The following is a 25,518-nucleotide window of genomic DNA, read 5'->3' as shown; positions in this document are numbered from 1 at the left end:
TCTTTAGGCCGGCACGGACAAGATGGGCCAAGTGGCCCACTTCTGTGCTGTCTCGTTTCTGAGATCTGGAGCAAATGACTGGCTGGGGAAACTGGTTGCTGTCCCCAGGACCCCATGATCAGATACGAAGGCGAATGGCCACATGGGTTCAAATCTCATCTAAAAACTGTCACGTCTCTCGCTGTAGCCTGTCCCTTTGTTCCCCACTGATGTTGCTGCTCCAGACTCTGGGTTTTGGGAGTGGGGACTGAACCCTATGTTTTTACAGCTGCATGCACTACCTCTGATGCTTGGTCCCTGTTTGCTGAGGGGGCAACCTGATTCCAGGTTGTGAAGTAGGCTTCACGTAGCACAACAACAGTGTCTCACATCCCAAATCTCTGCGAGTCAGCCATTTTGCCCTTTTAAAAGGGGTGGTTTTGCCCGTATATGGGGCAATTGATGTTTACCCTGTGCACTGATGGCACACTCCGTCCCCAAGTTAAACAAGTCCCAACTATACAAGAGATGCTGAGCTGTGAAGTCTCATGGAAGAATATAACCCTCCCTTTTAAGGGTGTAGGAGGTGGATTGGGTCCAACTCAGTCTGTTATTGAATCTTCCTGGTATTCTGTTGTGACTCGACTTTCTTTAAATATCTTCCTGTCAATTATTGCTTTTTATATCTCCCTTCCAGTTCCTAAAGTAGTAATTGACTGGGAGCTTTCTCTTTGGCAGGGAGTGGGAGTTGCTGGCTGGGCTGGCATGTATTACTCATCCCTAGTTGCCCTTTGTGAAGGTGGTGTTGAGCTGACCCCCTTGAACCACCATACTCCATGTTGAAGGTCATGGACAAAGTTAAAAATCACACAACACCAACTTTTAGTTCAGGAGGTGAATTTGGAAGCCCTAGCTTTCAGGGCACTGCTCCTTCATCAGATGGTGGATGAGATGTTTAACCACCCCCTGATTTGCCTCCGCCCCATCATCAAACTAATTCCTTTAATGGCAGGCCTACCTGAAGAGAGACTGGCTTGGTTTGGATTATCTTCACTGGAGTTTCGAAGGATGAGGCTGAGTTTTGTGGAAACCTCTTTTTGGAAAGCATTTTTTTTTATCAGGGCTAGTCAGAAGATGTCACTGACGACCAGCCCACAATGACCCTCCGAACATTCCACCCAGACCGACCATCGACCCTTTACCCTATCCCAATAACCCTGCACTTCCCATGGTTAATCCACCTTGGGTGCTCCAGTTTCCTCCCACAATCCAGAGCAAACCCACGCAGATACAGAGAGAATGTGCAAACTCCACCCAGATAGTTGTCTAAGGCTGGAATCAAACCCGGGTCCCTGGCACAGTGAGGCAGCAGTGCGAACCACTGAGCGTTTTTTATTTTTTGTCAGTGTACTACAATCAGCCAAAACCACGTCATATGGCTTGAGACCGCACTCATGTGAACTTTGACCCTCGTTGCTATGGGGAACAAGGACAGGCTGACCAAAACCTAGGCCCTTCCCTCTCTATTATTTAAAAAAAAAAGGCTTTCCTATTCACTAAATAAACCGAGGAATAGTAAATTCATAAAACCAAAAAAAAAAATCACATGGGCAAGGTGACAGCATAAGTTTAAAAATAAATACGGAAGATTTTCATCCTTTGGCATACGTAACATTGAGGCTTGGCAGAGTCTCTGCATTCCTGTTTACAAATCCATCTGGGGAGAAACCATTCTGAACATTTGGAGCATGGGTATTGGTTTGATGGAACTTTTGGATCCATGTGTTTTAATTCTCGCCCTCTTCCAATTCCTCTCTCTGATCCACAGTCAGTTTAGTTTTGCTTTAGGGAGTCAGATTGTGATTATATGGTCTCTCCAATTGCAGCAGATTTACTTTGGCTTTGCTGGTACATTTGGAGAATTGTCCTCCTGCCCACATTTCACAGCCTGTGTGGTCTCTGTTCCAGTCAGCGTTCCGAAATGATTGTGTTAGGAAGGTGTAAGGGATACTGTATCTTTAGGAAAGTTGAAAGACTTAGAGAAGCTTATAGAGTACTGGAAAATTTACCATGTAACATTTGGTCCATCAGCTAGCAGTACCTGGATTGCTTTCAGACCAAAAAAAATCAAATTTGGCCACTCAGTTTGAATAATGCCCCAAGATTCTAAACTCCAATCAAGTTTGAATTTGGAATTTTGACGATGTTAAAACAAATGAAACAATCTGATGCATTGGGGTATAAATACTACCAAATTGAACAGTTGGGGGAGAACTGTCAAAAGACCAACAGATGTAGGCTGTTAGTGAGAACTCTGAGAGGTACCTGTCTGGAGAAGAAGTTTGCACAGAGGAAAAATATCAACACCAACCTGGAAAACAAACCTACAGAGGAAGATACAAAGAAAAGACTCGACAGCTGGCTGGTTTTGAAATTTGAATTTTTTCGTAAATCTTAATCGGGAGATTAATTGGACTAGTATTGTAGAGGGAAAGACAAAAGATAGGTTAGAGAAAGGAGTTGTAAATAGTTAATTATTCGCTGTTAGACTTTAAAAAATAAAGTTAATTTTTTTTCTTTTAATCGTGACTTTTGAGAATTGTTTCTTGCCTGCTGAATTTTGATTTCGGTATTACAGGTTTAAATTAGCAGCGAGGGGCTGGATTTACCCCAGTGTCATAACAATTGTCAAGTATGGCCCATATCTCACTTTACAGGGAAAAGATTTGCATTTATGTCGCAATTCTCATGACCTATTGGATAACTCCAAGCCCTTAGCGACCAATGAGGTGTCAGAAATGGGGTAAGCTGAATGAGTGGATCATTCTCTTTGTTTATTGGCCTTTACTGGTCAGTGCATTGAGTGTAGGAGTTGGGAGGTCGTGCGGCTGTACAGGGCATTGGTTAGGCCACTTTTGAAATACTGCATTCATTTTTGATCTCCCTGCTATGGAAAGGCTGTTGTGAAAATTGAAAGGGTTCAGAAAAGATGTACAAGGAAATGTCAGGGTTTGAGCTATAGGGAAAGGCTGAACAGGCTGGGGATGTTTACCCTGGTGGGTCAGAGGCTGAGGGCTGACCTTACAGAGGTTTATCCATGCCCCTCGTGATTTTTTAGGGTGAATAACTAAGGTCTTTTTCTCCAGGTAGGGAAGTCCAAAACTAGAGGGCATAGGTTTAAGGTGAGAGGGGAGAGATTCGAAAAGGACTTGAAGGGTAACCTTTTTGCATAGAGGATGGTGCATGTGTGGAATGAGCATCCAGAGGATGTGGATGCTGGTACAGTTACAACATTTTAAAGGCATCTGGATGGGTATATGAATAGGAAGGGTTTAGAGGGATATGGGCCAAGTGCTGGCAAATGGGACTAGATTAATTTAGGATATCTGATCGGCATGGACAGGTTGGGCAGAAGGGTCTATTTCCATACGGTTGCTAGCTCTTGATTGTGATCCTACCTACCCTTTTGATGTCCTTGTTGTTTTTTAGGACCTTGCATCCTTTCACTGTGATTACACCTCACTCTTCACTCCTAGCTAATATTAGCTTGTTCTGGTCAATCTCACCAGCTCAGACAGCAGTCGATTCACTCTGATTAGGAGTATCTACTGGTCTCGTGTTGGGTGGCGGCGGGGGGTGGGTAACAAATAATCAGTCAGCTTGGTTTGACATTCTGATTTAAAATGGGCTACTGAATGTGTTGGAGACCGCCTCAAAATGGCTTGTGTTTACAGTTAATATTGTCGTAAGGAGTTCAATTAATGTTCACGTGGTCGCTGGAGGAACACCCAGTGCAAGGAGGGTTTAAATCCAAACGTAGAATTTGTATTTTCAAATTGGTGTTGGGCTTGATGAAAGGAAGAGCTGTAAAAGACGTGGGGGGTACAGTACTCCCCAAAACAGGCTTATATGGGCAGCACGGTGGCACAGTGGTTAGCGCCTGAGACCCGGGTTCAATTCCCGACTCAGGTGACTGACTGTGTGGAGTTTGCACATTCTTCCCGTGTCTGCGTGGGTTTTCTCCGGGTGCTCCGGTTTCCTCCCACAGTCCAAAGATGTGCGGGTGAGGTGAATTGGCCATGCTAAATTGCCCGTAGTGTTAGGTAAGGGATAAATGTAGGGGTCTGGGTGGGTTGCGTTTCGGCGGGTCGGTGTGGACTTGTTGGGCCGAAGAGCCTGTTTCCACACTGTAAGTAATCTAATCTAATCTATTATTCATAAAGGCCAATTGAAAATGTGGCATGGGCTGGTTCACATTGTGGCTTCGGTGCAACTGTCATCTTTTCGCCTCATGGCTTCCATTTATCCGGTAATAGTAGTTTGGCGCCATTCCGAAAGTGAAACAGGAACAGGCCACACCAGGGCAGTGCAGCTCAGCACAACGGAGGGCGTGGCTGGGCGGGTGACGTTGGCTTGGCTGAATAAATGATGCAAGCTCTCTTTTTTGTGCCAACCAGGGTGCCCACTTGGCTGTTATTGATGGCCTGATGACTGCGTACATGATGGAAACACTGCGTGGCAGGAAAGTGGCACTGGACACAGAGGGAATGGGGAGCCACAGTCCATCAAAAGAAGTCTTATCCAGCACGGAGTACAGTCTGCTGCTCTGGGTTGATAAGGTAACTATCTTATCGAAAGACTGCTGTTTTGTTTTTATTTCTTTGGTGTCTGCTGAAATGACTTTGCCCTTTCCACAGGGTCAGATTTATTAATGGTATGACCTCAGCCGTGAGCCAGTGGTGTTGATGTTGGACCCAGTGGGTGACTGAGGCCTTACTGTGCACTGTCATCACTTAATACATTGGCCTGGCCTTGGAGGGGTTATCTTTTTAAGCTGGTGACCGGAGTCCAGTGCTGTTCCCACTATAACAAATAATGACGACAGGCACCATTAAGAAATTTGAATAAAAGTTTTCGAAATGAAGTTGTCTTATAAACACTTTCAGGCATTTACCTTCAAAAAATAATTTGTTTTTGAACTGTGGACTTAACTTTGTCTTCAGAGCTGCATGTTTGCTTTATTTGTTATACTTGTCACATGTACCGAGATACAGTGCAAAGTATTGTTTTGCGCACTATTCAGATGTATCATCCCTTACATAAGTACATCAGGGTAATAGAACAGAATATAGTGTTACAGCTACAGAGAAAGATCAACTCTAATGTATGAGTGGTCTGTTCCTGAATCAGATAACAGCGAGGAAGAAGCTGTTCTTCAGTTCCTTGGTATGTGTTTTTGAAACTTTTGTATCTTCTGGAAGAGGATATAACTGGGGTGAGAGGGGTCTTCGATGATGTTGGCTGCCTTCTCAAGGCAGTGGCAATATGCCAATGTTGTCTATACCTGACACACACGGGCCATTCGTCCCTGAGATATCTGTACTAGCTCCACCAAAGCCTTGGTTAGTTTACCACTCTTAATTTGGAATTCTTTTCTCCAAATATATTCTATCTCTCCTGATGGAGATAGCAACTCGGGGCACCCTTTGTATTAAGTGGCAATCTGAAGACCATGTTTGGGGATGGAGGGGAGACTTGTTTCACTTCTTATTTGCCTTGACTCTGTTGGATTGACTGAGAGCAAGATTGTCCACTTGTGACTGAGTGGGTGGGAAAGGGTTACAGTGGGTCAGACTCGAAGGTTTCTTTCAGAGAAGGCTTTTGCTTATTCCTACAGTGGGCACATCTCCTCGAAGCTGCTGTGAAGTCATGTTGACCATTTATCAAGCGTGTGAGCACAGCCCCTGTCCAACAAAAATGTGTTCCACCCCTTCTCTCAATCTTTGGTCTGCTAATCACACTTAGCACTGAGTGGGCTAGCTTGGTTGGCTGAGCAGTTGGTTTTTAATGTGGAGAGACAACAACAGCAGGGGTTCAAATCCCCACACCAGCTGAGGTCGCAGTGAAGACCCTGTCTTTTCAATGTTGCCCAATGTTTATTTGGATTAACCTCCGGGCAAGTTCTGTTGAGCTTCTCCACACTCCCCCACCCCACGCCCCCCCTTCTTCCAACCAGCCCCCTTCTGACTGTCCTTGGCACCAGTGTTTCCCAGGATGGAATTACACTGAATGTTGTACTACACAGGATGGTTTGGGGTATGTAGCATGTGTTTCTGTATGTGATATCTGTTTTATTTCTGCTGATGTGAGGGGAGAAAGTCCATTCTATTCTGGATAGTGGACATTTACAAAATACCTTGCAAGAACTGTAACAAACACAACCTTGGACAAACAGGCTGAAAACTAGCCACCAGGATACATGAACATCAACTAGCCACAAAGACATGACCCTCTCTCACTAGTATCCTTACATACAGATAAGGAAGGACACCACTTCGACTGGGACAACACATCCATCCTAGGACAAGCCAAACCAAGACGTGCATGAGAATTTCTAGAAACAGGGCATTCCAACCGGAACTCTATCAACAAACACATTGACATGGATCCGATTTTTCACCCCCTGAGAAAAAGAACAGGAAATAACATCACTACAGGAAATGATGCCACCATAGGAAATGACATCACCAACCCAAGGAAACCCAAACACGTAAACAGAAAGTGGGGCATGCCACCAACGCTTCATCCGGAGGCTCACTGATGATGTTACCTAGTATGATGACAAAACCTCTGGAAATGAACCTTCCAGTTCAGCGAGCAAGCCTACATCCAGAATCTCAACCGGAGCTACAAATCTTCTCAAAATTCTGGAGAGTATTGGATGCAGACTGAAGGCTCAAGTGGAGCACCAATTGCCAGTACAGAACCATTTGGGACGAGTGGCCTGTTCCTATGCTATACCCTTCGTATAATAGCCCTCAGATGTCAGTAACTAATCATAAATTCCCAACAACTCGAATCAAAACTGGCAACTGTCTGAAAGGGGTCTTTTGGAAGGAGTGTGACAGTTTGCGTTTAATAGGTTCTAATATCCTGTTTTCCATTGCTCAGATAAACCAGAAGTTAAAAGATGTCTCTGAACGGCTGCACCAGCTCAGACTACAGCCTGGCATAGACAATCCGACAAGCCAAGGGGTAAGGGACTAACTGTTGAACATTTTCTGTATGTAATGACAGCCATGTCTCTGTGCATCCGATCTCACTGCCTTTCGCCTGTTGGCACTATGTCTTTCTTTTGAGTGCTTCTTACCTTGTCTTTGAGGTTAGTTTCTGAACTGATATTCTGAGTCTTCACTCTTGTGAGGAGTTGATTTGTTTTTTAAATTTTTGCTTCTATTTTGAACAGCTTAATTTGAGAAACGTCTAGAATTCAGTGGTCAAATGGACTGAGATCATTGAATTGAAACTTGAAATTAGGAGAGAATGTGAGGGTTGGAGGACTGGGGGCAAATGGAAGAATATCGTCCCTTTTGCACGCAGAACTTCAAATCTGCAAGACCATAACCTCTGATATTTATAACCCTTTACCTAATTCTTTCAGAATAGGAATTAGCAAATGGCATGGGGTTTTTTGAGGCTGGTGATACAACCAGGGTTACTGTTTCTGGAAATGCTCCTCTAGTATTTCTAACCAGTGCTCAATGATTTTTTGTTTTCCCAGTGATTTGCGCTGGCTATTCGCATAATTTTTCCCACTGCCATCTGATTTGGTAATATTTGTATTAATTACAAATATTAATTTCATGTTAGAGGATGGACACCACCAGAATATTTCTGCAATCTGGCAGTTTGCTCAGAGTTGACCTTCTGATGGTGGTTTTGTTGTCCCACTTTGCTGCCTGATGCCCGCAAGGTATTGGTTGCCACCAGCATTGCAATTGGCATTTTTTCTCTGTCTCTGTCTCTGTCTCTCTCTCTCTCTCTCTGTCTCTCTCTCTCTCTGTCTCTCTCTCTCTCTCTCTCTGTCTCTCTCTCTCTCTCTCTCTCTCTCTCTCTCTCTCTCTCTCTCTCTGTCTCTCTCTCTCTGTCTCTCTCTCTGTCTCTCTCTCTCTGTCTGTCTGTCTCTCTCTCTCTCTCTCTGTCTGTCTCTCTCTCTCTGTCTCTGTCTCTCTCTCTCTCTCTGTCTCTCTCTCTCTCTCTGTCTCTCTCTCTCTCTCTCTGTCTCTCTCTCTGTCTCTCTCTCTGTCTCTCTCTCTGTCTCTCTCACTCTCTCTCATCTTGCCAGTGTCTTTCAAGGCAATCCAGCTGTGTAGTAGCTACAAGATAGCAAGGCTAGGTGTTTCCAAGTGGTGCTGACGCAGCAGGTATCTCAAGAGCATCAGAACTCCTCGATCTCGACCTGTCGTATAGGTTTCGACTCTATAGCATCTTGTCACTGGAGCAGTGGTCAAGCTTCATGTCAGATCACATGCAGTCTGTGGATGAAGTGTTTTAGTGGCCTGTAGGTTCAGATTGACCTCCTGATTTCTGCTGTACTGGGGTTGGGTGGGTTGCTACAGCCCAGGGAGGGTGATGGGGAACATTTAAGTGCCTTCTGGCTAAACAGAGGCCAAGGAGCAAGAGTGAGGTTCCAATCTGAGGTGAAATGGAGCAGGCCTTAACATCGGTGGCTTGGAGTGTGTCGTAGGAGTAGCTTTTTCTCTGTGAAAGCCGGTACTTGGAGCAAGACAGGATTGTGAATTGAACTGAATCTATTGAAATACAATTAGGTTTCTTATTCCCCACCTGAAATGCTGTTGAGAGCAGGTTTACCCCAATGTGGAGGTGAAGCACAGCCTGAGTTTGCCCCTTTCCTTCTGTAATGGCCAGGACAGGAGAGAACATAGAACATAGAATAATACAGTTCAGGACAGGCCCTTCGGCCCTCGATGTTGCACCGACCTGTGAACTAATCTGAGCCCATCCCCCTGCACTATCCCATTATCATCCATGTGCTTATCCAAGGATTGTTTAAATCTCCCTCGTGACTGAGTAAACTACATTAGCAGGTAGGGCATTCCACGCCCTTACCACCCTCTGAGTAAAGAACCTGCCTCTGACCTCTGTCTTAAATCTATCACCCCTCAACTTGCAGCTATGCCCCCGCCGTACAAGCTGACATCATCATCCTAGGAAAAAGACTTTCACTGTCTACCCTATCCAATCCTCTGTCTTGTATGTCTCTATCAAATCCCCTCTTAGCCGCCTTCTCCAATGAGAGCAGACCCAAAACTCTCAGCCTTTCCTCATTAGACCTTCCCTCCAGACCAGGCAACATCCTGGTAAACCTCCTCTGCACCTTTTTCAGTGCTTCCGCATCCTTCCTGGAATGGTGCGACCCAGAACTGTACACAATGTTCCAAGTGTGGGCGCACTAGTGTTTTGTACAGTTGCAGCATGAAATTATAGCTCTGGAACTCGATCCCTCTACCAATGAAACCGAACACACTGTATGCCACTTTAACAGCACTATCAACCCGGGTGGTAACTTTCAGGACTCCAAGATCCCTCTGCATATCCACACTACCAAGAATCTTTCCATTCACCCAGTACTCTGCCTTCCTGTTCTTCTTCCCAAAATCCATCACCTCACATTTAGCTGCATTGAACTCCATTTGCCACCTCTCAGCCCAATTCTGCAGTTTATCCAAGTCCCCCTGCAACCTGTAACATTGTTCCAAACCGTCCACTACTCCACTGACTTTAGCGTCATCTGCAAACTTACTGACCCATCCACCTATGCCTGTGTCCAAGTCAATTATAAAAATGACAAACAGCAGTGGTCCAAAAACAGATCCTTCTGGCACACCACTAGTAACTGGACTCCAGGCTGAATATTTCCATCAACCACCACTCGCTGCCTCCTTACAGAAAGCCAGTTTCTAATCCAAACCGCTAAATCACCCTTCATCCCATTCCTCTGCATTTTCTCCAACAGCCTACCATGTGGAACCTTATCAAAGGTTTCACTGAAGTCCATGTATACCACGTTAACTGTCTTACCCCCATCTACATACTTGGTCACCTTCTCAAAAAGCTAAGGTTTGAGAGATATGACCTACCCTTGACAAAACCATGTTAACAATCTGCAATCAAATTGTTGCTTGCTAGATGATTATAAATCCTATCTCTTAGAATCCTTTCCAAAACTTTTCCTACAGCAGACGTAAGGCTCACTGCTCTATAATTAAATGGCTCATCTCTACTGCCCTTCTTGAACAAGGACATAACTATTGCAATTCTCCAGTCCTCTGGTACTAAACCTGTAGACAATGACGACTCAAATATTAAAGCCAAAGGCTCTGCTATCTCCTCCCTAGCTTCCCAGAGAATCCTCGGATAAATCCCATCCGGCCCAGGGACTTATCTACTTTCACTCCTTCTCGAATTGATAACACCTCTTCCTTACTAACCTTTATCCTTTCTAGTCCAACATCCTGTATCTCATTCTTCTCCTCTACAGTAGTCTCCTTTTCCTGGGTGAAAACAGGTGAGAAATATTCATTTAGTACCTCTCCGATTTCCATAGGGTCCACACACAACTTCCCACTTCTGTCTTTGACTGGCCCTGTTCCTACCCTAGTCATCCTTTCGTACCTTTAGAAAGCTTTAGGGTTCTCCTTTATTTTACCTGCTAAAGACCACTCATGTCATCTTCTTGCTCTTCTTCACTCTCTTTAAATCCTTCCTAACTAATCTGTAACTCTCCATCACTGCCTCTGAACCATCTTGTCTCAACTTCTCATAAGCTGCCTCCTTCCACTTAAGAGATGCAATTTCTTCCGTAAACCACGGTTCCCTTCCCTTTTCACTTCCTCCCTGCCTGAGGGAGAGTGCCCACACTTTCCCATATCCACTCTCATTGCTGAAGTATAGTTCAAGCAGCTGATCCTGCTGCTTAGTGTTTGAACCCTTATTGGGTGATGAGGATGCACTGGGTGGTCGGTTACTCTTCTATTGCAGTCATTTGTCCAAGGCATGTTGATGTGGGAACTCTCAACTTCCCGGTAGATTGATGAGAATTTGATTCTGGGGTTAGTGTAGCCAGTAGTTGATCTGAAATCCATATGGGAGCAGGGTTCATTATCCATAGAAAAATGCATGAAAGGGCCTGTGAACTGCTCTCTACTTAATTCCCTGTCTCAAAGGGAAAGTGAAATTACTCCACAGAGGCCAGTATCCCGTGCACGTGACCAGCTAGCTCAGAGCCAGTTCCTAGAGTGAGGAGAATCCCTGAGACTCCTGTTTACACCTGTCAGTCAGGGCTCCCTGATTGGTCACAGTTAATAGCCCCAATCAGGGGACTCTTACTCCTGAGTTCCACCTGCTGATCTCCCGTTCCAGTCACTGCGGAAGGCTTCAATTGTTCCTTTACATAGAAGTTCTGCCATTTAGTTCACGCTGCATTCATGGGAGTAAATCCATTTTGGATTTTAACTGCATAGAGCGCTGCACATTGGCCCATCTCTCCTTTCATTTGAACCAAAACTATTCCCCCTCTGCACGGCCACTGAGCTAGCCTGCATTTGAACAGTTCTGAGCCAGGATGTGTTTTGAGGCAGGGGTTTGTCGATGATGGATGCTGAGTGAGGTGAAGGTGAGGGGGTCAGGATTTATTCAACCATCTGGTACACAATCCCCTGTAATTGTGTCACGTTGCATTCAGTTTAATTGGCTCCTTGGTCTGGCAAAGCCCACACTTTGCAGTATCCTTGACTGATCAAAACATTAACAGAAAGAGTGGAGGGATGTGTTTGGACTCTTCCCTCATTTTATAGAAAATGTAAATGATTGTCGTCTTTTGCAAAGAAAAGAAATTGGTCAAACTCATTGACAGCTTGATCAAAATTCCACCTGTGCCCTAATGTCTTTCAGCCTTGCACTGCGTCTCCCTCCAGTTTGACCTCCTCTGCTGTTTTTGACCAGGTGGTATCATGATTTTGTTTCATCTTGGGGATTACAATGCTGTCCAGTTTTTTTTGTTTTGGTTTTGTCAGTCTAACCAATTTGTTGCGGGGATAGGCACTGTGACTGACTTCCAACTTTGGAAGTCTTTCTCGATCTAACTTCTGGCTACGCTGCTGAGCTGTGCGTAATGGATGGGCATAACCCACACCCGGATCCCCAGAGGCAACAGTGGAGCACGAGGATAGAGCTGACTGGGTTGCTCGCAGGACTTTCAGTGGCTTTTTAACAGGGTCTGAATCCAAAACTCTCTTGCCCCTCTCCCATTCACATTAAAGATCATTGCAGTGCACTTGGAGAAATGATTTCTCTGAGCTACGTATCCACAACGTAGCATCATCGATTAACAAGGCTGTTTCAAAAGCAAAAACACTCAGTTGGGGTTTTGTTTTCTGTGTTTTTACTCAACATAGTGACACTTAAATCTTGTGTTGATGAGCTCTGAATCTTTCTGTATATTTAACGTGTATTTAATATTTTCGTCTGAAGCGCTTGTTAATATTTATGAAATTCAATGCTTCTCCTCTTTTCCCTCCTTTCTCTCCCCTTTCCTCTTTGACTTTGATCTCTCTGTGACACACTGTCCTCCAACAGTGTCCCACCAAGTGGTATTGGAAGCTAGTTCCTGTAAGTCCGCCTCTCAACTTTTTACTGCATCTCACCTCTGACCCTCGACTTTTGCCCCATTCCCCACCTTTTTCTTTTGAGAAAGAAAATGCCTTGTTGAGATGATTTTTTAAAAAAAACTGTTGGCTCGAGTTGCAGTGTCTGCGTGTTTTTTTTTTAAACAAATCCGTTAACCCTTTGTTTGGGGAGTCGGTGGTGGGGAAGGCTGCATGATGGGATACTCGAGAAGCGAAGGATGCTGGGATTGTTTATTCTGCCCACAAACAAAATTTGGATTCTTGCAGGGCAAAATAATAGCTCATGTGTTATTACATAATGACTTGACAAAATTGCTTTTAAAATGCCAAAAATCCAAATCGGCAAGCGATAGGATGTTTTCTTAATGGACAAAACCAAACCTCATCCTAAAAGTGGCGTGATCTTCATGACGTGTGCAGTAGATCTATTTTCGAGAGTGAGGAGCAGGAGAATCAATGAGCATCTGAGGAGCAGGAGAATCAACGTTTCGCACATTAGCCTTATGTCTGAAACGTCGATTCTCATGCTCCTCAGATGCTGCCTGACCTGCTGTGCTTTTCCAGCACCACACACTTTCTGTGTAGATCTGTTTTGGTGACTTTTCTCCCAATAACTTGTCATTTTCCTCTCTTCAGTGCTGTGATTCATTAGTTTCTCACCAAAAGATTTGTCAGCTATTACCCCTTTTTAAAAGTATTGTCCAATAAGGCATCTGGATGGGTGCCTTATTGAGGAAATCCCTCTAAACCCACCCAAGGTTGAGAGGGATTTGGGCCAAATGCTGGCAAACGGGACTAGATTCATTTTAGGATATCTGGCTGGCATGGATGAGTTGGGCTGAAGGGCCTGTTTCTGTGCTGTCCATCTCTATGACACTAATTGTGTCAGATTTAAATTGGGCGATTAGTGAGGACTGCAGATGCTGGCGAGTCAGTGTAAATAGAGTGTGGTGCAGGGAAAAGCACAGCAGGTCAGGCGACATCTGAGGAGCAGGGGCAGTCCCGATGAAGGGTCCTCCCTGAAATGTTGACTCTCCTGCTCCTCAGATGCTGCTGTGATCTTTCCAAGGCTACACTCTTATCTACTAGGATTTAAATTGGCTTGTTGAATTGGTCAGAAATTTTAAAAAAAATTCTTGCAGGTAGTGCAAAACAACATGACAGAACTTGCATTTCGGAAGCAGTGTCTTGTCCGTTTAGTCAGTGAGACTTCCCTTCAGAGAGAGCCGAGATTGTGCTCCAAACTTGGGTTGCTCACTTGTGGCTAACCTCTATTGAGAGTGATGGCGCTTCTAAAGAGTGTGTTGGGTGGGTGGCGAGAGGGTTGTGTGCGCGCGCACACTTGTGAGACGGTGAGAAGGGCTCAGGAAGAGGAAGACTAACTGAGAAATTCTCTTCAGCCATGGGTTTCGGGCCGTAGGAACCTGCTGCAGGATGAATCAAGATGGCTGCTGCCTTGACCATCTCAATTGGTGCAAACTCATGGAATGGAGTTCTGATTAGGAGGTGCCATGGATGTTTGTAAAGCAAATCTATGTAGATGGGGAAGGGCAAAACACCTGATGGAATGCATAGTTTTAATTGCTTACTTTATTTTCCACTCCCATTTATTGTTAAAGATGGCAAACTTCATTTTCTTTTGACACGGTATGGGTATGCTGTTGTGTCTGAGTGACCCGCATGCCATATTGGATATTGTATTCTGGGATGTGACTCTGTGAGTGAGCTCCCTCTAACTTTGGGGACTGGCTCTGCTCGTGCTATCTGGTCAAAGTGCTGCCATTTGGCCTCAGAATGACCACCTCTGCGAATGGTGACAGGGATAAAACATCGATATGCCCATCGTTCTTGAGATAGTGTGTGACAGCAATGAATTTTGTACTTCTCTGTCAAATTGGTTCTGCTAAAATTGGTTCTGACTGTTTGTTGCATGTTGGTGACTATCCGCCATACCTGATGCGAGGGTTGATGAATCTAGAGAAAGGACTCACTTTGCCTGATCAGTACAATGTTCACCTCACAGTGAAGCTGCCAACTTGTATTCTCATTATCCCATTCTCTCTCCTTTTTGTTTCCTCCTCATCTCTCTTCCTCTTCAAAAATTGGCTCACTTATTCTGTTCGGATCTCCATGTTCTATTGCTCCAGCTCATGACCATCATCTATTTAGATCTCCCTGCAACCTAGGGGAGGCATAGACTAGTGGTATTATCATTAGACTGTTAATGTAGAGACCCAGGTAATGTTCTGAGGACCCAGGTTCGAATCCCACCCTGGCAGATGGTGTAATTTGAACTCAGTAAAAATACTTACAAGTAAGAGCTTAACAATGACTGACTGTGAATCTATTATTGATTATTGAGGAGCAAAAAAACCATCTGGTTGACTAATGTTCTTCAGGGAAGGAATCTGCCATCCTTATCCAGTCTGGTCTACAAATGACTGCAGACTCAGCAACGTGGGTTACTCTTAACTGCCCTCTGGGCAATTGGGGATGGGCAATAAATGCTGGCCTGGCCAGTGATACCCTCATCCATTGAACACAAAGAGATCATTCGGCCCCTCTAGGCTGTGCCGCTGTTTAATTAGATCATGGCCTCTCTGTAGCATGCCTCTGCCTTTATTATGTAGCCCTGATTGTGAATTGCCTGCTGGAATTACGATCCAATCTCACTTCACCCCATATACATCTCTGTTATATTTTTCCATGATGGATTGTTTTTGTCAGAATTTTTTTGGTCAAGATTGATAGCTGATTAGGCTCCTGGAAGGTGGCTTGCGGATAGTTTAGATCTTCCCCTCTCTTTCTGTTCTCGTCCATTCTTTCTCTGGGTCCTTCCATTGGATATGGGCTTTGACAGCGAGGCCAGCAGTTGTAGCCCGCGGCTCTTAAGAAGGTGGTGGTGAGCTTCTCTCTTGAACCCTTGCAGCCCATGTGGTGTTGGCAATCTCTCCATGCCATTAGGGAAGCTCAGTGGTTAGCACAGCTGCCTCATAGTGCCAAGGACCCAGGTTCAATTCCAGCCTCTGGTGACTGCCTGTGTGAAGTTTGCATGTTCTCCCCGTGTCTGCATGGGTTTCCTCCCACATTCCAAAGATGTGCAAGTTTGGGTGGATTGGACATACGCAATTGCCCATATTGTCCAGAGATGTGCAGGCTACGTGAATTGGCCATAGGAAACACAGGGAGTAGGGTAGTGGAGGGGATGGGTCTGTGTGGGATGCTTTTCAGAGAGTCGGTGTGGACTCAATGGGCTGAATGGCTTGCTTCCATGCTACGTAGGGATTCTGTGATTAGAAAGGGAATCCCAGGACTTTGACCCAGTGACACTGAAGGAACGGTGAATTATTTCGAGTCAGGATGGTGAGTGGCTCTGAGGGGAACTTGTGGGGGTGGCGGTGGTGTTCCCATGTATCTGCTGTATTATCCTTCTAGAAAGTAGAAGTTATGTGTTTGGAAGGTTCTGTCTAAGGACCATGGGGGAGTTGCTGCAGTACATCCTGAGAGTTGGCACACACTGCTGGCACTGTGCATCCTTAATGCCCTCTGTTGGAGCCTTCGGCATTCCGGAATTTGGAGGGGGAGGATACTTGGCATGAGCAGTCCAAGTGGCCATCCTTTCCCAGTAAGGATCTGCTGGCCAATACTGGCAGGCCCCATGACCAGAGAGAGCACACCAGCTGAACCCCTGCCTGGGTCTCCTCTTCCAGCAACGACGGGATTGCCAAATCTCCAGGAATTCCGGTTTGAAATCGTGACAGCGAGCCACAAAGCTGGGACTAAAATCACAAGGATCCTGAAGGAGGTGGATCCCCAAGGTTTTCTTTGGCAACGCATTATTTGCAAAATACTATGGGAGGAGACCAGTGAAGTCGAGAATTTCTAGGAATGCGTCACAGCCAGAGGTGCCAACTTTTGGTGGTCTTTGGCTATCTGGGGGTAAAATTATAAAAACAAAAATTATGGTGTTTCTCCACCCACCTCCTTCCCACTCCGTCCCCTTCAAACAAAGAGGCTGATTGTAATTCATTGTGACTCTGTCTGGGATTTGTCAACTCTGATGTTTGATTCTTTCGTCCTGTGTTATAAACTTGCAACATTTATGGTTTGGAAGGTGGAGAAAGATGGAGATGATTTATTTTCATTGCAGCACCATTTCACGCCCTCACCTATGCAAAATTATTAGTGTAAAGAAAATGAGACTCCAGTTTGGGGTGGCTCAGTGGTTAGCACTGCTGTCTCACAGTGCCAGGGACCTGGGTTCAATCCCAGCTTTGGGCGACTGTCAGTCTGGAGTTTGCACGTTCTCCCCGTGTCTGCGTGGGTTTCCTCCTGGGGCTCTGGTTTCTCCCATTATCTGAAGATATGTAGGTTAGGGTGGTTTGGCCTTGGTAAATTGTCCCTAGTGTCCAGGCTAGGTGGGTTAGCCATGGGAAATACAGGGTCGCAGGGATAGGTGGGTCTGGGTGGGATGCTCCTCAGAGGGTCAATGTGGATTAGATGTGCCAAATGGCCTGTGTGCACACTGTAGGGAGTCAATCATAAAGGATGATCAGAGAAACAAGAGAGAGAGGAGTGTTCACAAAAGTAAACCCTCAGGAAACCGAAAAATAGAGAAGAGACTTTCCAAAAGAAAGTGGGGTTTAAAAAGCATAGAGGGAGGGTAATCATTACATTGCTAGACGCTGATTTACTGAAACAGGTGTTAGCTCATTGACCATGAGCTGATTATTCACATTTCACCATTCAATACAAACTCCAGTCTGTGTTCTTTCTGTAACATGGCTCTCCAGCATTTGGGACTTGAACGCAGACCTCCTGGCTGGGAGGTGGGGATACTACCATTGCTGCATAAGAGCCCTTCCCTTCACCTTTTCTAAACAACTCCCCTTCCTGGTGATAACTAGCTCTTCAATACATTCTCCAGTGGGCACTGACCGCTCCTTCTGAGCATTTCCTGGCTTATTCTTAAAGGGACATTTACAGCATCCTCTGGAAAGAGGTTGGGGGGGTGGGTGGAGTGTGAGGGAAAGGCCATTTCCTCCTCTCAATTCTTCCAGCTTTCCATTTCAGCAGTGCTACTAAACCAAATGTGTTTCTGTTGCTGTGTTTTTTAAAAACCATAATGTTTTTCAAGCTCTGTGGGGAACTTGAGAGAGTTGGCTGGGTGATGTATGCTTAAATTCACAAGAACGCAAGAAATATTTAGCCCCCTCGAGCCTGCTCCGCCAATCAATGAGGTCATGGCCGATCTGACTGTAGCCACAGCTCCCCTTTCTTCCACCAGCCCTCCGATCGCAAGCTCTTGACTCTAATTTTGATGAAAACACTAAGATCGATGTTAGGAGACAGCTGGTTCCAAGACCAGTAGTTGAGGTTTGTGTCCAAGAACCTTCTATGTCTTTCAAACAAAAAGTCATGTTGTCATGGAGAGCTGTCTGAATGGGTGACATGTCTTGTGTGGTTTTCCCCTGGTCCTTACGGCATGTTGACTGATTAGACCAATTTCCAGTCAACGAGAGAGGTATTCTACAGTCCAAGGGATTTGGTCACCTGAATGGAATTTTCTGGCATTTTTCATTCACTGTCCAGTCCTTGTTGCTTTTGTCATCAACTTACTGCGACCTGACGGGCAATACGAAGCCATTTTGGCCTTTCTGCAAGTCGTTAAGACACCCTCTTCTACATAGATTCTAGAAAAGTGCTTCTTAGGTTCTGTGCTCTGTCTGTAATTCATTGTAATTGGGCCCATTTTAAACTGGTCATCTCTGTCTGAGAATTGTAGTTGGCAATCCCAGAATCCTTTGCTTTGAGAGTGAATGTTAATCCTTTACCTCCGTTGTTAAAATCTGAATAATTTTTAAAATTGGGTTGTGTGTCTCTTAGATCATTGGGTTGAATGTTATCTTTCACAGAGTCTCTGCTTGGCATCTACCCTGACCACAAATTAAAACAAAAGGGAGGGGATTTGAGTTCGGTTTCGATTTCCCCTCAGAGGTGTTTTCCAATGGGATGAGGAGGGAAGTTCTCATTCCGCCAAGTTGGGTATGGAATGGTTATTGAGATGAGCTTTCTCTTCCAATCAGGCCACAGTTCCTCATTCAGAGGGAGGAGGAAGCCCCCTCGAATGATTGGCCAGAGCTTGGTTCAATGTGCCAAAGTTATAGAAGCAAGATGGAGGCCAGGGTTTCAAAATGAGCTCCAAAGGCATGTCATGGGGCATGGGGATCTGGTGGCTATGGGTTTGGCCAGCACAGTGGCTAGCACTGCCTCCTCTTGGCGTCAGGGATCCAGGTTCGATTCCAGCGTCTGGTGACTGTGTGGAGTTTGCACGTACTCCCAATGTCTGCGTGGGCTTCCTCTGGGTGCTCCGGTTTCCTCCCACAGTCCAAAGATGTGCAGGTTAGGGTGGATTGCCCCTAACCTTCAGGGGTGTGCAGGCTAGATGGGCTAGCCATGGGACTTGCAAGATCATGGAGATCTGGATGGGATGCTGTTTGGAGGGCTGGTATGGACTTCATGGGATGAATGGTCTGTTTCCTCACTGTAGGGATTCTATGATAGCAGCCCAGAGGGGTTCAAACCCTACCATGGTATATGAAACCCAATTTCCACAAAATTGAATGACAAACACAAAACTAAAAATGAGGTGGCAGGGTGGCTCAGTGGTTAGCACTGCTGCCTCAGCGCAAGGGTCCCAGGTTAAATTCTAGCCTTGGGACACTGTCTGTGTGGAGTTTGCACATTCTCCCCGTGTCTGCGTGAGTTTCCTCTGGGTACTCCGGTTTCCTCCCACATTCCAAAGATGCGCAGGTTAGGGTGGATTGGCCATGCTAAATTGTTCATAGTTGTTAGGTGCATTAGTTGGGGGGGAGGGGGAGTGGGTTACTCTTCAGAGGGTCGGTGTGGATTTGTTGGGCCGAAGGGCCTGTTTCCAGACTGTAGGGAATCTAATCTAATCAGATAATAGACACACGGATCGGGTGGGGAAGGGGACTAGGTGCTAACCCTCCATCCCGAGAACAGCGAAATATGGAGAGATTGTGGGTGGGATGTGCCATCCCGAGGAGAGATGGGGACCTTTTTAATTCGAGAGCATTAGGTGCACAAATGGCGAAGTCTTTATCTAAGTTGCTCTCTCTAATTGGATATCGAAGAGTAGAATTTGGTGGGGGAGGAGGAGGGGAAAGGAGACAGGGGAATGAGCAGCTTGTGGAGAGACCCGCCCATGTCGAGACCATCAATGGAATGAGCTAAGAGACACTGATTACTCACTGCCCTATCGTGTGTTAGCCAAGCCATAGGGCTGCATGCTGGCCACCTGACAGACCTCAGCGCGCTCTCGTTCTCAGTGGCTGAGTCTAGTACACTGCGTTTATGCTTCTTCCTTCTTTTGCCATTGCATTCAGCATGCCATCGCTTTTTGTTTGAAGGAGTCTGAAAATAAGCCTCCTATGGTAACGTATCACATCAGTTCAATCAACTTTGTCTTTTGAGTTTTACTTTTGGGGTTGGGGAGGGATGCGGGGAGTGAGGGACGCACCGGGGGCTGTCATCGGAGACAGGGCAGCTTGTGAAGAAGGCTGCTTTATTCCTTTTTAATCGCCAGGCCCCAGTTGGCCTCTTGACCCTTTTTTGCGGTTCCGGAAGATTCTGCGGTCCATGCCGCCAAAACAAATCGCTCAGGGCTTTGAGCTTCCGACAGGGAAAGTTTGAGAAATTTCTGCACGAACTGCGTTGTGTGTGTTTGGCCACCCCAATGCTTAAAACAAGAGGCTATTTTTTAATTACAAAGTTAGCAGTCATCGCTGTACACTGAAAATATGTTCATTTGAAACCGAAAGGCCTCCAGTGAGAAATGGTCTTTATCGAACGACCGAAAGACTGCGGATGCTGTAAATCAGAAAGTTGCTGGAAAAGCTCAGCAGGTCATAGAGTCATAGAGATGTACAGCACGAAAACAGACCCTTCGGTCCAACCATGCCGACCAGATATCCCAACCCAATCTAATCCCACCTGCCAGCACCCGGCTCATATCCCTCCAAACCCTTCCTATTCATATACCCATCCAAATGCCTCTTAAATGTTGCAATTGTACCAGCCTACGCCACTCCTTCTGGCAGCTCATTCCGTACAAGTACCACCCTCTGTGTGAAAAAGTTGCCCCTTAGGTCTCTTTTACATTTTTCCCCTCTCGCCCTAACCCTATGCCCTCTTGTTCTGGATTCCCTGACCCCAGGGAAAAGTCTTTGTCTATTTATCCTATCCATGTCCCTCAGGCCTGGCAGCATCTGTGAAGAGTCATTAACTCTGATGTCTCTCCACACTTGTTGCTAGACCTAAGCTTTTCCAGCAATTTCTGTTTTTGTTGGAGATGTTCAGCTACTGCCTGCTCTGCTGTGCGTTCAGGCCTTTCCTGACCAAGTACTTCAATCGCTGAACAAATTGATCCCTTGAGAGGGTGTTGCCTCACACAGGAAAGTCCTGATGGTCACAACCCCATTCCTTTCCTGTTTCCAAAGTCCCAGATCTATGCCTCAGACAGAAATGTGGACCCAGATTGTACCAGCCTAGCCTCCAGAGTTGGTTCTGCTTGTCTCTCGAGCTGAATGTAGCATTCGGATTTTATTTTCAAAAAGTTAGAAAAGCCACTGGAATGTCATTGGGTAATACCTGAAACTTGCCTTTGTTCAGCACCTTTTAATGTCATTAGGGGATTAAAGGAAGTCTCGCAAGGTCCCGTAACTGGTCATGTGCTCATTTGATCAACGAGCGAGCTGAGGGGCTCAGAAACAGCCAACCTGCCCAGAGCTTCAGGGCACCGGGGGCCTGGAACCTGAGTTGATTGTAATCACCCCAGAGTCGCTTGTTTCTCCTGTGTCCTGGTGATTTGCTCTCATTCTGGACGTAACTCAAGAGGAGTTGATTACTCTCTGGAATATTATGCCCATCTCTCTGCTTTACATAATGTTCCATAGCATCCCTACAGTGTGGAAGCAAGCCATTCAGCCCAATAGGTCCACACCGACCCTATGAAGTGTATCCCACCTAGACCAATCTCCTACTATCCCTGAGTTTCCTGTCACTGATTCACCTAACCTACACATCCCTGGGCACTATGGGTAATTTAGCATGGCCAACGCACCCTAACCTATTCATCCCTGGGCACTATGGGCAATTTAGCCTCACCAATCCACCCTAACCTGCACATTTTTGGACTGTGGGAGGAAACCCACTCAGACATGGCGAGAACAAGCAAACTCCACGCAGTCACCCAAGGATCGAATTGAACCCAGGTCCCTGGTGCTGTGAGGCAGCAGTGCCAACCACTGAGCAACCGTGCCACCCCATTTAAAACTTCCTTCAGGCTTTTGGGAGGGCAGCTAGCTCGTTGAATATAACTAATAGCCCTCAACCTTTCACTTGAATAATTTGAGTGTTATGCGTTTGGAGTGCAATTGTGTTCAATTATTCACTTTTCTTCCACGTCTAACTCTGACAGATCCTTCAATGTCCTAGAATCCTTACAGTGTGGCAACAGGCCCTTTGGCCCATCAAGTACACACCGATCCTCCGAAAAACAACACATCCAGACCCATTCCCCTACATTTCCCCTGACCTAACCTACACATCCTTGAACACTATGGGCAATTTAGCTCAGCCAGTTCACCCTGACCTGCACATCTTTGGACTATGGGAGGAAACTGGAGCACCCGGAGGAAACCCCCACAGACACGGGGAGAAAAAGCAAGCTCAACACAGACAGTCGCATGATGGTGGAATCTAACCCAGGTCCTGGTGCCATGAGGCGGCAGTGCTAACCACTGCGCCAATGTGCAGCCCCTAATTCAATGTCATCCTATTCAATGAGGCCAGGCTTTCTCAGTGAAACCATAGAGACCTGCTGAAATCCCCTGGCAGTGACTGTTCAGACCCACCCCTGTAATTCAGAAGAGCAGCTATCGGGAGCAGTTTCCCTAAGCTGCCTGTTTCTGGTTTATGTTCCTGTCAGTTTTTGAATCTGGGTCTCTCCTGCTTTGCCACATCTTTCATCTTTGTCAGAGTGATGAGGGACCAGGGCCATCTGCACAGCTTCTCCGAGGGTAGAGCACAGAAGAGGGCCAAGAGAGCTGTCAAACCCCATCCTTGCCTGGGGTAGGTCTACTCATTACCCCATCCATTTCACACTGTGAAGGGCAAACCCGAATTAGTGCTCCATCTGTTAAAGGATTACTTTGTGTCCCAAGGGTAAACCACTCCCAAGGCCTGATTCTGGCGCAAACTGAGGGCAGTTCAAAAATAGTCACTGGGGTGGACCTACCTTCGAGTCGGAGAGATGTCCAGCACAGAAACAGACACTTCGACCCAACTCGTCCATGCCGACCAGATATCCTAAATTAATCGAGCCCCATTTGCTAGCACCTGGCCCATATCCCTCCAAACCCATCCAGATGCCTTTTAAATGTTGTAATTGTACCAGCCTCCACCACTTCCTCTGGCAGCTCACACATGCCATACACGCACCACCCTCTGTGAAAAAGCTGCCCCTGAGGTCCCTTTTTGAATCTTTCGCCACTCACCCTAAACCTCTGCCTGCAGTTTTGGACTCCCCAACTCTGGTAAAAAGACCTTGTCTATTTATCCTATCCATGCCCCTCATGATTTCATAAATCTGTATAAGGTCACCCCTCGGCCTCCGACGCTCCAGGGAAAACTGCCTCAGCCTCTGTTTAGTTCCAACCCTGGCAACATGCTTGTAAATCTTTTCTGAACCCTTTCAAGTTTCACAACATCTTTCTTATTAGCAGAAAGACCAGGATTACACATAGTATCCCAAAAGTGGCCCAGCAGTTTTATTGACTGACTTGGGTGATCTGGCTTTATAGGTTGTGTTTTGATTATTTTCCACTCAACTTGTTCAGAGATGTTGTTCCTCTGATGATACACTTCTGGTCCAGGTGGGACTTGAACTCAGGCCTCCTCGGTTCAGAGGTAGGGACATTGCCACTGCACCTTAAGAGCCTTTAGGTTCTGTTTTATTGTTTAAGATCAGTCAGGCAATAAATATCTGTATTGAGTTTAAATTGGCCCCAGAGTTGGAGTTCCCTCCCAAGATTCTGTCAGACCAGAGTGTGTTGGGAGGGGTAAAATATTCAAATGTGAATTGTTTAGTTAAAAGATAAAAAATTTTTCACATGGGTTAAACTGCAACGTTCTCTCTCCTTTGGGTCCAGTCTCTTCCCTTCAACAATTCTACATTCTAAGTGCAAATAAACCTTCAAATCCATTGAGCGAGTTACAGACAGGTTCGTGCTGAGTGTTAATGTTGAGAAAATGCAGACTCAGTGGCTGATGGGGAAAAGACCAAATACGACAGCACTGAAGTAAGGGAACTCCTTCACCGCCATCAGACTGCCCCTGTGAACTGGTCCCTCGGAGGCTTTATAGAAACGTTTTTCTTTTCGATAGCTGGCGTGTAATGTCTGAACCTCGTCATTTTGGCCAACTCGCGTTTTGGTGCATTTGGTTCGTGACCCAGTTCCGAATCCGAGTCCATCGCTGGCAGAACAGGACTGGGTGAATTCAGGATATCTGGTCAGCCTGGACGAAGGGTCTGTTTCTGTGTTGTGCAACTCTATGACTCTGAATCCTGACGACAACTTGAGAAATGTGCCAGTTATCGGAAATGCCCGTGTTGCTCCTTCAATCCAGCTGCAAAGGCCTGAAAATCTCGGACCCTCCTGTAAAGGGGAGCTGGAGGTGAAGGTAAACGAGGGGACAAGGTTTTCTTTTAGTCTTTGTGGTTCCTAAAACACCTCGGGCGCACGCTCGGACATTGAACCACCCCGAGATCTTTATTCAGGAATCAATCTTAGCTCTTGGAGTGGGTGCAGTGTATTCAGCATGGCAAACATTCTGCCCCCTCCACTATCAGGAAAACCAATGACCTGGACTTTATCACACATGAGAAGCTTGGTTTGTGCAAATTCATTGATTCTTACAGCAAAGTCCCTTGGACCCATTGAGTCTGCACCTACCTAACATCCATTAAAAGCGTTAATCCCAATTTCCAGCACTTGTCCCCCATCCTTGAATGTGACGATATTTCAAGTGCTTATCTGAATATTTTAAAAAGGTTGTAAGGTTTCTGGCCTCCTCCTCCTTCCCATTCATTACATTTTAGATTCCCACTGAGTGAAAAGCAAGTTTCTCCACATGCCCTCCGAATCTCCTGCCCCTTACCCTCGAACTGTGCCCCCTTGTGAGCGACACCTCAACCACAGAGAACAGCTCCTTCACTGCCTTGTTTCCTGCTTTACAAAAGTGGCTTGCACTTCACAAGTATTCGTGAGGTGTCTTTGGATGAACGTGAAAGGTGCTATATAAATGCAAGTTCTTCCCCTTCTGTGATTTACTCACTCCTCTGGAGGAGAGCGAAGAGTTAGTGTGGAAAATTGTTGAGATGAGTCAAAGCAGGTTTGTGCTTATTCTCCCTCCTTGTACATAAACAGACATAACAGAGTGGGAGGCACCAAAAATTCAAAATACCTTGACTTTGTAACTGGAGTCAGTGAGATCTATCATGTAATTAGACACCGATAACAGTCAAACAAGGGGTGATGCAGAGAACAATCCAACTCAGCCATTAATTTGACATTCTTCCGAAGCAAATTATAAACTCCAAATGTTGGGTTAAGGTCTTATGGCCTTGTAACTACAAATTAAAAAGGAATATTACAGTCGAGTATCGAATGACTTTATTTTCTTTTTCACGTCGTCATGTGAGAGTTGGTTTTTGGTTTTAGTTTTGCACTGTGCAGTATTTTTCAGGGCTGTGGAATGACCACAAGAATCTATCTATCTTCCAACCTGTGCATGCATCATTCCACTCCGGAGTTGGCATGAGTGTACTTTTGAATGTATGTGGAATGCTGTGACTTCTGTCCTGTAGTAGTGTTGCTTGAAGTTTTGTTTTGTTTTAACCTTGAATGAATTTTGAAAAAACAACTAACCCTTCAAATGAACTTTTGCCGTATTAATGATGTGTGTC

The 25,518-nt window shown here is 45.7% G+C and overlaps 1 protein-coding gene across 2 annotated transcripts in view; it reads left to right on the top strand.

Annotated features, from left to right (window-relative positions):
* camsap3 (calmodulin regulated spectrin-associated protein family, member 3) overlaps nucleotides 1-25,518 on the top strand; it is a 203,445-nt gene that overhangs the window by 107,358 nt on the left and 70,569 nt on the right. For both annotated transcript variants that reach the window (XM_060855234.1, XM_060855233.1), the window contains exons 3-4: nucleotides 4,437-4,598; nucleotides 6,931-7,014. In XM_060855234.1, the coding sequence (XP_060711217.1) occupies nucleotides 4,437-4,598; nucleotides 6,931-7,014 (246 nt within the window). The remainder of the gene's footprint in view (nucleotides 1-4,436; nucleotides 4,599-6,930; nucleotides 7,015-25,518) is intronic.

Source organism: Hemiscyllium ocellatum, chromosome 45 (assembly GCF_020745735.1).
Source record: "Hemiscyllium ocellatum isolate sHemOce1 chromosome 45, sHemOce1.pat.X.cur, whole genome shotgun sequence".
NCBI lineage: Eukaryota > Metazoa > Chordata > Chondrichthyes > Orectolobiformes > Hemiscylliidae > Hemiscyllium > Hemiscyllium ocellatum.
The sequence above is the reverse complement of the archived record's forward strand: the minus strand, read 5'-3'. Positions and strand labels throughout refer to the sequence as shown.